General features: G+C 35.9%; 2 protein-coding genes across 2 annotated transcripts; one reads left to right on the forward strand and one right to left on the reverse strand.

The window, feature by feature from the left end:
- Window positions 1-1,670: 1,670 nt before the first annotated feature.
- LOC149951576 (uncharacterized) lies at window positions 1,671-4,115 on the reverse strand. The gene has a single exon (XM_090169591.1). The coding sequence runs from the start codon at window positions 4,113-4,115 to the stop codon at window positions 1,671-1,673; it is 2,445 nt and encodes an 814-aa protein (XP_090025717.1).
- Window positions 4,116-4,236: 121 nt separating this feature from the next.
- On the forward strand, window positions 4,237-8,610 carry LOC149951577 (sterile alpha motif domain-containing protein 3-like). The gene is made up of 10 exons (XM_090169592.1): window positions 4,237-4,755; window positions 5,399-5,485; window positions 5,841-6,019; window positions 6,471-6,665; window positions 6,738-6,816; window positions 7,137-7,304; window positions 7,365-7,574; window positions 7,633-7,801; window positions 7,859-8,184; window positions 8,527-8,610. The coding sequence occupies exons 1-10, from the start codon at window positions 4,606-4,608 to the stop codon at window positions 8,608-8,610; spliced, it is 1,647 nt and encodes a 548-aa protein (XP_090025718.1). The 5' UTR covers window positions 4,237-4,605.
- Window positions 8,611-14,449: the final 5,839 nt, after the last annotated feature.

Below are 14,449 nucleotides of genomic sequence, written 5' to 3' on the forward strand. Positions count from 1 at the left end.
TGCACAATGTAAATGGTGTCTGATCTCCAAAGTATAATTTGCCTTGGGGCCAATGTTAATAAATTTTAGACAATAAAAGGTTGCCTCGAAACGCTATGGTTGCTTAAGGCCTGTGGTTGGTAACTTCGTTGCTAACGGAAATCGTGACGTCACTGAGATGAGATAATATTGAAAATCAATGGGATTTCAATTTGGTGACGTCAGTAGCAGACGAATTTTTGAAGCAATCCAAAATTTCTTTCAAACCGTTCCTCGATCGAGACCCCGTTGAATTGGGGTAACTTTTATTTATTGGGATCAGTGGCATCGACAGAAATTCACCAATTTTGAAGTGGTGCAGGGGCGTAGGAACCAGGGGGGCAAAGGGGGCAATGCCCCTCCCTAGACTTTTGCTGGGAGGGGCAACTAATGTTATTGCCCCCTCCAACTTTTTGGTCAGTAGAAATCTTCAAAAGTCTCAAATTCTCATTTTTAAAGCATAAAAAGCTTATAGAACCTCAACTGTGTTTAAATTTCAGTCTTTTCCCGCCAATTTATATAGTAGTAAAAGGTACACATGCATTCGGAGAAGCTACACTCGATTAAAAATTCAAAACAATTCTCCAGACCCCTTTTGGTTTCTCTTTGCCCCCTCCAACATCTAAAACGTTCCTACGCCCCTGAAGTGGTGTCTAAGTATGTGAATGTTAAGAGGGGGGGGGGGGGTGAAACTTAAATACAGTCAAAGGTAGGCTCAAGGAAACCGCTCCCTTGTCGACGCCACTGATTGGGATAATAAAAACTACATTAAATATATTCGATAGTCAAAATTAGTAGCGATAATTAAAAAAATATATATTTCGGTAGAAAAACTAATATGAAATTTAAATGCATTTTCAGATTACTTGATAATTTTACTTAACGTGACAACTAAATTGCGGTAGTTTTTTCCACCATGAGTGGCGCCATCGTCGCCCATCGTGAAACATGAATACGTTTTCGCGATAAGTTTACTCTGGATTCGTCTCGAACGTTTCTCTCGGAATTTTATACTCACAAGCGCGACCAACATTTTTTGTCCAGTTCTATCATTCAATTAGTTCCACCGTTGCCAGACGTAGTACACGTCGATAATTCGTTTCCCATTTATAGGCCATACGATAATTTCAACTGCGTACAATATCGTGCTCTATTTTCGATAATTCAGCCAGAAGTTCCACAACGTTCGATAATTTTCCACTTTATAGGAAAAATGGTGGAAACTAATTTTTTTGAAGACATGTAAACAAGAATAACTTTTAATATTTATTTTCTATATATGTCAAACTTTTTAACAGACTCAATTCGATTGCGAGTTGATGGTTAAAAGTTTTGTTTCCTCATAAATATAACAAACATAAGATATATAATAATAGTAATCGGTCGTTCAATATAACGGCAAAAATTAAATTTAGCTCTAATTTTAAAGCGTTTTATAATTGTTTTATGGAATAAATAGTTTTTGGCACGTTGTACGATAATTTTATTTCAACGAAAAGGTAAGGGCATTTAGGAAGAGTACCGTTTTATTACGAAATATTAAAAATCCTTTGAAGATTCGATTTCAAATGTGTCTTTATATAGGTAACGAATTAGTCTATTTATGTAAATTTTGAAGTGGTGTTTACAATTTTACAAAATATACATTCAGATTAGTTCTCAAAACTGACGGGCTTAGATCTTAACGCGATATAAAACTTTTGCTCAATACGATATATATCCAACAATTCGTATTGACTTTCACTTCCGGCTTTTATAATTACCCAATTTTGGGGTTCTTCTATAACTTCATAGGCGTGTAAATGTTTAGAAAAACCTTCAACCACGTATATCGTTCCAGCCAGTATTAGCGACATATTTAGGTAGAAAATGAATTTAATTTTCATGAAAGCTTTAATAGTGTTTCGTTCAGTTTCGTAGACTCTCATACATTCCGTCGAATAATGCACATTTTCAAAAGTAGCCTTTGTAAATGAATAGATTTTTTCTGGAAATTCGTCATTCATAATTTGTTTTAAAGGGGGTGGTAAGTCACGTTTAAATAAAAATTTTCCAGCATTCGTATTTTGCAAACCAAATGTTTGTTCGTCTAACGTGTTGTAACACTGTAAATACTGGTGTCGACTGGCCAACATTTTCGTAATATTTACGCAGTTATTTGAAGATTTTGCAATTTTTTTAAAATAACTGTGTTTACTCTCGAATCGTATGCACGAAATTGTTTTTAGTGGTCCGTACATGAGATACGCTTTCGCATAGTGAATTAAATAATGAAACTTGGGCGTCATAATTTCACTTCCTAAAACGCGAGAGACTGAACCTAAAAAACTTTCGATTAGATTTTGAAGTTTCGGTATGAAAGAGATGTGTAAATGTGTCGCGTATATAAAATCTACAATCTCCCTAATTTTAAGATATACATCCCAATGCAAATCATTTTCTTCTGGTAAGAATTCGAAACAAAGAAAAGGTAGCAGTCGAAATAGACAATAAATCTCACTAGCAGAACCTTTTAAGCTCCCGTCACCCGCTATTGCCGAACGAATTTGGATTTCTGGCCTACTACTCTCGGTTTTACCATATCGGAAGTTTTTTAAAATATTATTCAGTTTTTCGATATTCAAATTTGTGTGAATAAACATATAGTTCAAAATGCGCTTTAAAATACTCGGCATAATTCCTTCTTTTAAGTCGTGCATGGGATCTGGTGGTAATTGTTGGGTAATATCGAAGCCATTTATCTTCATTAGGGGACTTTCGAATCGAACACCATAAATAGATTGGTCACTCGGAACCCTTTCGATGCTCTGTAGATGGTATCTATGTCGAGCTAACGTTCTTAATTGCAGCTCATTTTCCTTGAGTTTACTTGAAATATCGTTCTTGGAAATCATACAGAATCGACATATTTTTCCGGAACTAAAGCACGCGTTGAGCCCGGCTATTTTAGCGAGTCCAAGGTTATCCCCTGTAAATATTGCCGCATTTCCGGTTAAATACATCGCTTGGTTATCAATGGTTACTCCCTCTCGCAACAAACAGTTAAGATCAAAAATAAGGGGTTCTAAGACGTCGTACCAGCCATATTGATCAATGTCTTTTGACTTCGCCAACAAAATTAAATTTATATCACTTAGTCTAGATCGGTATTTCGCCTGCAAGTTGAGCACTGAAAAATAAAAGGCTACTATTTTGTGTTTTCCACGTTTTGACCCAAGAGGGTTTGCAATTTCAAATTCATCGGTATAAATTTGCAATTGCAGCGTGTTTAGGTTGAAACTTGGGTTTTCCGCTATGATTCTTTTAGCGACAGATCCTTGAAGAAAATGTCCAATACACTGATCAGGTATTTTTTTTAAATCTTCGTGTTTACCTAACTGTTGATCCGAAGAATATAGTTTTTGAAGGACTTTAAGTATCGGAACATAATTAAAGTAGCTTTTTTCTATCTTGTCTAAAGATTCCGTAAACGGGCATTGTACTGGCTCTATTAATCCGTAGTTAGATTTGCAAAGTTTGTTAATTTTATAATTGGAATTTAAGCTTTCGAAAGCGGTTCCAACTTCGGTAGTTTTTGAAAATAATTCTTTCTCGTCAATATTTATGGTTTTCGAACGAATAACGCTTAACACATTTTTCTTATTCATTAAAATAATATGTTCGCAAAATAATAATATATCATTGGTTAACGATTCCACAACACTTCGCGGTAGATGATGGGCTTCGCGATACTTCAGAATGATTTTCAGTAAGGTTTCACGAATTTCCGCGGGTTTTAATTGCCTTTCATTCCTAGTTCCCGAATCATCGTCACTCAATTCAGGTTCACTTTCATTTTCTATATCCATAGCGTTCTCTTCTTCGTGCGTAACACCAGGTGGATAGTTAACGTCCGAAAGAAACTGTTTATGTTTATATCTAACGTGTCGTTGATACGAGCTAATCTTTTGATATGACCTACCGCAGTTTTCCAGTCCACAAGTAATATTAAAATGTTTATCGTGAGAATGGCTGTTTTGCATGTGAGTTAACAGTGCCGTAAACCTTTTCGAGTAATACGTACATTTAACACAACTATATAATCCAGATGCTGCCATAATTTATTTCCACTTATTTTCATATAATTTAAATTTCAGTATTCTGACTCGCGCTTACTATCGTAAATTTCGGTACAATCTTAAAATTTTTATGTCTGCCTATTTTTCTTAGATGAAAAAACCTAGTTTTTTTCTTTTAACTACTCTAAAAAGGCAGAGTACGAGAAAGGGGGTGAAGGAGAAACTGTAGAAGCGCCTTGGAAGAAACAGATATGGGAAAAAATGAAATAAGCGAACTCCCCTCCACCTAAAAAAAACCCCCAGATACGTCCGACACTTTTTTGCGCTTACGCAAGGTGGCGTGACCCCGTAACTACCACAAGCGGGGGAGCTGTTCTTTTTAGCATTTTTTTCTCCAAGTTACAAAGATCGGAATCAGGCTTGAGTAATAGAGCTCAAAACGACCGTTTATTTTCGATATACTCGACAATAGTTTATTAACAAAGCGAATAGTTCTTAATTCTATTTATTTAAATAACTGAAATATTCAATGGAAGATGAAGGCGTTTGGCTATTGTTGTGTTTGGGTGGAAGAAAAACCAAAGTTCGAGTGAAAGACAACAGCTATGGGGCATTTTTGGAAAAAATCAACACTGATGAATCTTTAATGGATTTTCGGGGGGCAGATTTTATCCATCAGGTAGGTGTTGTTATTTCTCACATATAATATATATTAGTTTTCTATGCCTTGACCATGGCCGCCATTTTGAGGGATAATTTTTAAGCTATGTGGACTAAAACAGTGTTGGGCATTTTCATCAAAGGGCCGCTCATCTCACACACCGCTCGCACTCGCTAGCTTAATATCCGCTCCCGCTCACTAATCTTTGAGCGGTAAAATTGACGCTAATCTTTTTCCGATCTTATTTGAGCGGTAATAAAAGCGCTCCTCTCTTTCCGCTCTTTTTTGAGCGGTAATAAAAGCGCTCCTCTCTTCCCGCTCTTTTTGAGCGGTAATAAAAGCGCTCATCTCTTTCCGCTCTTTTTGAGCGGTAATAAAAGCGCTCGTCTCTTTCCGCTCTTTTTGAGCGGTAATTAAACGCTCCTCACTTTCCGCTCTTTTTTGAGCGGTAATAAAAGCGCTCCTCTCATTTTCTCTGAAAAGGAAATTTAACCGCTCAATTTTGCTCATAATAACAAAACCGCTCACAATGAGACGAGCGGTGCCCATCACTGGATTAAAATATCCCAAAGATTTTGCGGTCACTGTAAATTGATAAAGAAAATAGACCACGATGAAACTCGTATAGATAAAAATAAATACTCGAATTGATTTTTAACAGGTCTTCGATGACGATTTCGATGAATATGTTGATGTCGAAACCGATTGCAAATTCAAAAATAAAACCAAAATAAAATTTACACGAAAGGTAAACGGGTATTATTTTTGTTTCAATTGGCTTAGTTATCATTTGTGAGGTTTTGAACTACACGTGTTATTGATATTTTACTACCCGATATCATTTCATATTTATTTTTTAAGAGTTAAAAAAATATATGATTGAAGATCAGGAAAGCTAGGTTATTTCAAATTGTAAATAATTTTCCGTGATGGAAAAAGACTCAAGTTTTAGGATATGCTCAATATGGAATAAAATATCTTGCCAGTGGAGTAGCCAGAGGGGTTTCGGGTAACGCCACCCCTCCCTTGAGCGTAGCTTTGACTATACTAAATTATACTTCTACATCACGTAAACCCACCCATTGACAAACTTCTGGCAATAGATAAGTGAAGTTCCCGAAGGAAAGAGGCAAAAGATTTCAGATACTAATCAAGAAATTGAAGGTGGACCAGACGTTACTTCTACTGCTACATGTAACAACGAATTGAATATTAACTTGAATAATAATGGAAGTATGGAAACTGCTTCTAATAATGATAAAGACCTGGGATTAATAGACTGGTGAGTTGTAAATCATAACATTTCTAAAGAGTAGCTCAGTCCGAGCAGAGAAGAGCAGTTGGAGTTGCTATGAAGCGTTGGTTTCAAATAATTCTGGTTTTCTAGTAAATGTAAAGTTTAATGTCAGGAACTTAATTACCTAATTTTGGAGTAAATTCTGGCAGAATGCAAAAACTAAGGAATTTCAATAAGCGAGTTTCGATAATCACAGTCAACATAACTTGGCAGCACAAAATCAAAATAACCCGGGTTTTTTAGGTTAAATTGTGTTTTTTATTTAACACGCGACAAAATTTCCGAAAATTTTTCGTACTAGCGGAACTCTAATAGTTCTCTACATTTACGATAGATGGCTGTGCGACTATTCAAACTTGCAAATTGGAAGTATTAATTGTTTCAAGACCTTTGAATATCCCAATATCTCAAAGTGTTTTTTATTTTATTAATACAGGGTTGCTGAAAATATAGCGCAAGCAGTTGTCACGTGTACTAGAGATGAATTTATAATGAAGTACAAGCTACCTGATGTTCCCGAGATTTTTAAAAATAAAGATGACTACAATGCACTTGATGTCGATGGGAAAAAAGAAATGAACGCTCTATTGATAAACATTTTGTTAAGTGATTGTATTAAAAAATTTGGACTGTGAGTTTGCCATTTGCAATTAACAAAGCAGTTTGGACTCTCCTACTGATGACTTTAATTAACTCTTTGTAGGTATCCGTATCACAAGATCATGGCGGCCAGATTAGTAATGGAATACCCACATTTAAAATCACAGCCTGGAGAAGGACTGGTAAAAATTTAAATTTACAATAATATTAGGCTGTTCTAACAAGGCGTCCGACACTTTAAACAAATCATAATAGTTTTTCTCTACAAGAGTTTCTAGGCAATTTAATTTTAGAGAAAAAAAAAACCTAGTGTACATAATTTTGAGGAATGTAAAACACTTCAACGTATTTTAGTTCCTCTTAAATCAAATAAGGGTCTTAACGCAGTGTGCAACCCCATTTATTTACTGAAAAATTCAAATGTGTAGTTTTTATTCAAGGTTTTCGAAATTGCTCCGATACGGATTGGAAGAAAAATAATAATAATTTAATTTTCTATTAGGAAATCTGGCACCATAAATTGGTTACCAAGTTTAAAAATTTTCGAAAACCTTTGGGTAAAATAGCTGTCGTAGCAGCGCACAAAAAGAAATTTGGGAAAGATTCCTACAAAGATCCATCTGCAACTGCAGTTGAGAACATATCTATTGTTAATGTTGTGAGAGTTGAGGTATTTTTTGCTATTAAAACTCTTTGTTCGGCAATCATCTAACTAACCATTCCGTTATAGCCTGTAGTGTTTGATGAAGAATTTGAAGATGAAGAAAGTATTCAGATGCACAAATCACAGATGGTCGTGGAGATGAAAAGCTTCGAGATAGATTGGGTACTAATAGACACTAAAATGGATAAGACGATAGCTGACAGGAGAAAAATTATAAAAGATCAAAGCTTAACAGTGGTGTTGAAAGAGTATCCAGCTCTTTCAGATGCGAGACAAGTAGAAAATTTACCTTGACACTTCATAATATTATATAATTAAATATTTATTTCAATAGATGTTTCTTGAATTTGAAAGAATTACAAAAGTAAAAATTGAAGTACAACTAGAAGAGTCATTGCGAAAATGCTCGGCTAAAATCTGGTCATTGGCGAAAAAAAACGTAACCACCTTAAAAGCGAAAATATTAGACGAACTAAAAAATCTTAGTCCAGAAATACGGCAAGGTAGCTGCCAACATTAAACCACTTAATACTATAAATTCTAATTTTAAACGTTTTTAGGTGCCAAGGATTGGTTTTCGCTATTATTATTGCCTGCCCTTTTTAACGAAAACCACGAGAGGTTTTTTTACGCAAAGACCGACCTTTCGAGAGTATCTAAAATGCCTGTAATCGTGTATAGTAGCCCGAAATTTTTTTGTGACGACTATGAGGTATTTGTCGATCAAGTTAAAGTGACCGAAGCGTCAACCTTCCAAATGGCCATGAGCAGCTTGATCGCTGCATACTGGATATTTAATATAGAATATTCCGCGGTTTTGTTTAAAACGTTAAGCCTAATTGAGTCTTGTTTTTTGGGATTAAAACATACTAAATGTGCAGTAAAGGTAAAAAAAATTACCACTGAATTGCAGAAATAAATGTTTTAATATTTGTATTTTGACTCACTTTTTGAATAAGTATTTTTAATTGGTTTCTTTACACTGAAATTCAAACTTTAGACCCTTTACCAGAACTATTTCGAAAAATAACATACCATTAACCGACCCTAAACGGTGTTAAACTAGTCCTTATAGGGTATTGAATTACACCTTAGACGACTGGTCTTTGTACCATTAACCGACCCTAAACGGTGTAAAACTACTAATTATGGGGTGTTGAATTACACCTTAGACGACTGGTCTTTGTACCATTAACCGACCCTAACGGTGTAAACCTACTCTTTATAGGGTGTTGAATTACACCTTAGACGACTGCTGTTTGTACCATTAACCGGCCCTAAACGGTGTAAAACTACTCCTTATATGGTGTAGAATGACACCATAGACGACTGGTGTTTGTACCATTAACCGGCCCTAAACGGTGTAAAACTATTCCTTATAGGGTGTAGAATGACACCATAGATGACTGGTATTTGTACCATTAACCGACCCTAAACGGTGTAAAACTACTCCTTGTAGGGTGTTGAATTACACCTTAGACGACTGGTCTTTGTACCATTAACCGACCCTAAACGGTGTTAAACTAGTCCTTATAGGGTATTGAATTACACCTTAGACGACTGGTCTTTGTACCATTAACCGACCCTAAACGGTGTAAAACTACTCCTTGTAGGGTGTTGAATTACACCTTAGACGACTGGTCTTTGTACCATTAACCGACCCTAAACGGTGTAAAACTACTCCTTGTAGGGTGTTGAATTACACCTTAGACGACTGGTCTTTGTACCATTAACCGGCCATAAACGGTGTAAAACTACTAATTATGGGGTGTTGAATTACACCTTAGACGACTGGTATTTGTACCATTAACCGACCAAAAACGGTGTTAAACTACTCCTTATAGGGTGTTGAATTACACCTTAGACGACTGGTGTTTGTACCATTAACCGGCCCTAAACGGTGTAAAACTACTAATTATGGGGTGTTGAATTACACCTTAGACGACTGGTGTTTGTACCATTAACCGACCATAAACGGTGTAAAACTACTACTTTTAGGGTGTTGAATTGCACCTTAGACGACTGGTGTTTATACCATTAACCGGCCCTAAACGGTGTAAAACTACTCCTTATAGGGTGTTGAATTAAACCTTAGACGGTTTACTGTGCGGTGTGTATTTGAACCATTCGCTAACTATGGTTTCTATTAAAACCGTTTAGGGAGTGAATTTCTGACAAAACTGAAATACCCCTAAAGGGTTTATAATCAAACCGTTTTTTTTACTGTGTAATTAATAAATAAATCCGTGGGGTGGCAGAGTGCTTAGCACTTTCGCATCGCAGCAAGAGAAGCAGGGTTCGATCCCAGATTGTGGCACTGGGTGAAAACTCGAACCTCTTCTTCCGCGTTGAGTTTGCAAGTTCTATCTCTGCTGGTTAAAGGGGTATCCGCCCGAGTTCTTCGGTTTTCCCTTTCCATAAAAACTTGTTGAGGTTAACGGTAATAGTTAGTGTAGGGAGCTGTTGGCATGGACGTCTTGCCACCACCCTCCTATACATTGTAACCCGGCCACCTGTTTAAAGGCATTAAAAGTCACTAGATGACTTGGGTCTAAGGTGAAGCCTTGGGTATTAACCTAGCTTGCTGATTATTAATTACTCTTAAGTGGGGTGGCGGAGTGGTTAGCACTTTCGCCTCGCAGCAAGAGGAGCCGGGTTCGATCCCAACTTGTGGCAATGGGTGAAAACTCGGAACAACTCCTTCTGCGTGGAGTTTGCAAGTTCTCTCCCCACTGGTTTAAGGGGTTTTCCCCCGAGTTCTTCGGTTTCCCCTTCCCATAAAAACTTGTAGAGGTTAACGGTAATAGTTAGTGTAGGGAGCTGTTGGCTCGATCTCGTGGCATGCAGGGCTTGCCACCACCCTCCTACGCATTGTAACCCGGCCACCTGAATTAAAGGCTTCAAACGTCGCTTGATGACTTAGGCCTAAGGTGGTGCCTTGGGTATTAGCCTAGCTGATTATTATTATTTCGTTGTAAAGTTTCTTTCTGAAAATCTGCTTCTTCGACACGATTTTTTCTCCTTAATTTATAATGTGTTAGAAAGGTCAAATAGAACAAAAAACTTACCATTAGAGCTTCGTTGAAGTCGTATATTTGAAATATCTTTAATCCCACTGACACTTGAATCGTTTCTGTATCAAATAAATAATGAAAAAGTATAATTTCACTTAGCAAAGTCATTTTATTACACCACTCAGCCAGTGGAATACATGATAATACTTTGGTGATATACGATGATATTTGGAAATTTACGATAATATTTGGTATTACACGATTATATTTGATAATATTCGATAATACCCGATAATATTTGATAATGCATGATTACATATTTGGCTAATACATGATAAAAGTAATTTGATAATTCACGATACTATTTAATGGATAGTACGCGATACTATTTAATGGATAATACACGATAATATTTAATGGATAATACACGATACTATTTAATGGATAGTACGCGATACTATTTAATGGATAATACACGATAATATTTAATGGATAATACACGATACTATTTACTGGATAATTCACGACTTTATTTGGTAATACACGATATTTGATAATTTATGATAATATTTAGCAAATATATCATACTATATAATGGATAATACCAAAAGTAAATATTGAAATAAAGTCTAATAGTGCCTTCAGATTTTACCTTCGACCATGCTTGACATCCTTTTTAAAGAGCTATCGATCACGTGGTTTTTTAAACCAATAGAAAAGCACTTTATTCGAAATATTTTCCCGCGAAAAGTAGTGCATTCCGGGGAATTTTGGGACACATTTTTTCGGTCCTCGCTTTCGACGTCTCGAGTCGTCCGCTTCTGTTTTAGAAACTCTAGCCTAGTATTTTTCTTCGCGCTCGGTTTGTAGACATCGTTTAAAGATTTTAATTAAGTGATTAGTTTAATACCTTGAATAAAAATGCCACGTAAGCAATCTTTGCCGCCGATTGCAGTTTTAAACGCCCCGAAAGTTCAATCTACACTGTGTAATTTTTATTTGAGGGATGAATTTGAAACGAGAGCAAAGGCTTTAGTCAGTAAACAAACCGAAACCGAAATTTTAGGTGTTATGTTTCCATCCTCTGTTTGTAGTGATTTAATGTCATTTAAAATTCATGCCTTTATAAGTTTTAAATCCGTTTAAATATTCGTTTTCTTGTAATATACTCCACATGACCAATTTGTGGCTAGCGCGATATCACGTCATATTAGGCTGACTAAAAGCACTGATTTAAGTTACATTTGTATATATTTTAAAAAGTCGTATTATTGTTTTTAAAATGTCGTATTTTAGTTTCAATCATATATCTACTTTATATACTTTATTTTGAAAAATAAACTATAAAATTATCGCGAGCGAAAGTTTAATATCCGCGTATTTTAAAGCGAACTATTTTTACAGCGGCGGTGTACATCGATAAATTTAATGTTCCTGAAAAGTGGCAAGGGGGAAGGCATCACCAAAGCCAACAATTTTTTACCCCTCAAATAAGATGTCGCAGGTAGAGGCGATAGTATTAGACTTTATCTCAATATTCACTTTTGATAATACCCGATACTATTTAATGGATATTACACTATGGTATTTGGTAATATTCGAGCATATTAGCACGTCAATGATTGATAATATTATACTGCGTAATAAAAGTATTCGTTTAGAATTAAGGGAAGAGTGTAAACTGCAATACGTAATTGGTTTGTTAGCGCCTCATATTTTGGAAACACAATAATTATTTACGGTAAAGGTTAGAAATATGGTTCTCAGAAATACAATATAAATATACCCATTAGAATATATACTGATAAAATTTTGAAACGGGAAGATAATATTAAAACATCGCAAGCTAGGCTACCTACGGCGAAAGGTATTTTACGAAACATTGCTTTATATCAGTCTTAAATCAATTTTTACACCGATTTTTAGTTTGTAAATAAAATTTTAAGAAGAAAGCACGTTTGAAAGAACCATGCAATGTTGTTTATGGAGAAGAACTGTAATCCAAATAAAATCAATATTTGGTGTTAAGCATATCTTTTCTTTTGAGTTGAATTGGCTTAACTTTTAAGATGTCTGTTACCTCTTTCATATGAGGTAAAATTCTCATCCTTCACGCAAAGCCTTGGTTTTCTTGTTGCCCAATCAATTTTCATACATTCAGTATACTGTGGAACAAAACTGTAAAAACAGCACTTGTAATTTTAATCGCATATAATTATATTAAAAGATATCATACGAGGGGCAAATCAGCTACATTATTTTGGGTATTGGTCATACAATGATAATTAAGAATACATCTTTAAAGACGCCGCTAAAAGCGTGAGTACCATAATAGTAATAAGTAGACACTTAACGATTTCGGTTATTGATATTCTGTCGCGGAGTGGTTGAGTAATTGAAAATTTTAAATTTAGTAAGAGCTCGCGGAAAGTGCTCAGTCTGTACCAACATAATGATTTATAAGGTTATTGGCGTAACAGACTGTCATTGACAATTAGTGCCGGGTGAATAGGAAATGTCATACTTATTCCTATTACGTTACTTCCGCTGAAAGTATGAAGTTGTGATTTATAGCTATAGGCGTATTACATGGGAAGGACAGTTTTTTCCCCACCTTAGGCCTAAGTCATCAAGCGACTTTTAAAGCCATTAATTCAGGTGGCCGGGTTACAATGCGTAGGAGGGTGGTGGCAAGCCCTGCATGCCACGCGAGCCAACAGCTCCCTACACTAACTATTAACGTTAACCTCTACAAATTTTCATATGTTCGCTTAAGAGCGACCAAAACCCTCCCACAACTCATGCCAATCTAATGAAATATTTTGTGAACTGAAGGAGGGACAGACTGAGAGAAAGGCTTTAAACCATGATAAAATATGCACACGAAGAACACACAAACAAACATTACCAAACTTCTGTGTAATTAAAGGGGAAAGAAATAACTTACAACTTCTAATATTTTCCTTACCAGAGGAAAACAAGGAAACCGATATATCGCTTCATGACATCAACTTTGTTGTTCATTTTCACTGATCTTCTCTAAATGTTGAGGAATATCGTGTTGTCGTGTATCGAAAGTGACCTAGTAAATCCTATTCGTGCTTACGAGCTGTTTATAAGCCTAGCTACAAAAGAAAGAATATCATAATACAGGGTGTTACGGAAAAGAGTACCGAAACTTTTATACTGTTTCTATGGGTCCCTACGAGTTTAAAATGTCAAATGAACCATGGTCCTAAAAAGCCCAGTTTCAGAGTTACGAGCTCTCAAACATCGGCCTAAAAAACATCGAAATCAACGGAAATGTGAAATCGCTATTATCCCTTGACCCCTATTGTTTTCATAAATAAATCGGTTGTTTCTTAGCGATGAAGTTATAAACTGATTGTTGAATATCAAATGATTGTTAAGAGATCTTTCAGAAGCATGCCTCGAGAGATTTGGAACTTAACTAAACTTAAGCTCGTCCGTCACACTTTCAAATGATCGTCTATTCGGGATTCTTCTATTAGGGAAAGTTTTTTGGTACCATCTACTGGCTTCACCTCCTCTTCCTTCAGCTCGTCCCTACATAAAGTGCATGTCCGTGTATTCCAAGTGGGTAAAATTGGCCATCACTAACGCAAGTGTGATTTCGATGTAATTGAATTTCCAAATTAACAAGATGTTTTATTCCGAAAATTACAATTATGTAATTTTCGGTATAAAACATCTTATTGATTTGGAAATTTAATCTTTTTGTAATCACACTTGCGATTGTGATGGCCTAGAATTTCTTCAACGAGCCTTACTAGAGCTACTGGAGGACGTTCCGTTAGCAACCAGATAGCGAATATGGTTCTTGCACGATGGAGCGTCACCACAGTTCAGCCGTGCCGTTAGAGATCATCTTGACGCGACCTTTGCTTTGAGGTGGGTAGGACGAGGAGGAGACATTCATGACCAGCACGATATCCCGATTTGAACCCACTCGATTTTTTTCTTTGTCAACTACTTACGGCAGCACATAATTGATAGATAAGAGACTATTCGTAATACACCAGAAATCTTTGAAAAACTTTCGTCAATCATTTTTACGACTTGAAAGATGGAATTAATAGTCAATCTTTCCAGCTTAAATTTAATAAGTTCAAAATC

Source organism: Leiobunum rupestre, chromosome 3 (genome assembly GCF_980474605.1).
Source record: "Leiobunum rupestre chromosome 3, qqLeiRupe1.1.hap1, whole genome shotgun sequence".
Classification (NCBI taxonomy): domain Eukaryota; kingdom Metazoa; phylum Arthropoda; class Arachnida; order Opiliones; family Sclerosomatidae; genus Leiobunum; species Leiobunum rupestre.

Bases quoted from the DNA above. Each gene is read 5' to 3' on its own strand.
- LOC149951577 (XM_090169592.1), top strand. From the start codon at position 4,606: ATGGAAGATGAAGGCGTTTGGCTATTGTTGTGTTTGGGTGGAAGAAAA. The intron at 4,756-5,398 runs GTAGGTGTTGTT...GATTTTTAACAG, and splicing joins GGGCAGATTTTATCCATCAG to GTCTTCGATGACGATTTCGA. The intron at 6,666-6,737 runs GTGAGTTTGCCA...AACTCTTTGTAG, and splicing joins TGTATTAAAAAATTTGGACT to GTATCCGTATCACAAGATCA.
- LOC149951576 (XM_090169591.1), bottom strand. From the start codon at position 4,115: ATGGCAGCATCTGGATTATATAGTTGTGTTAAATGTACGTATTACTCG.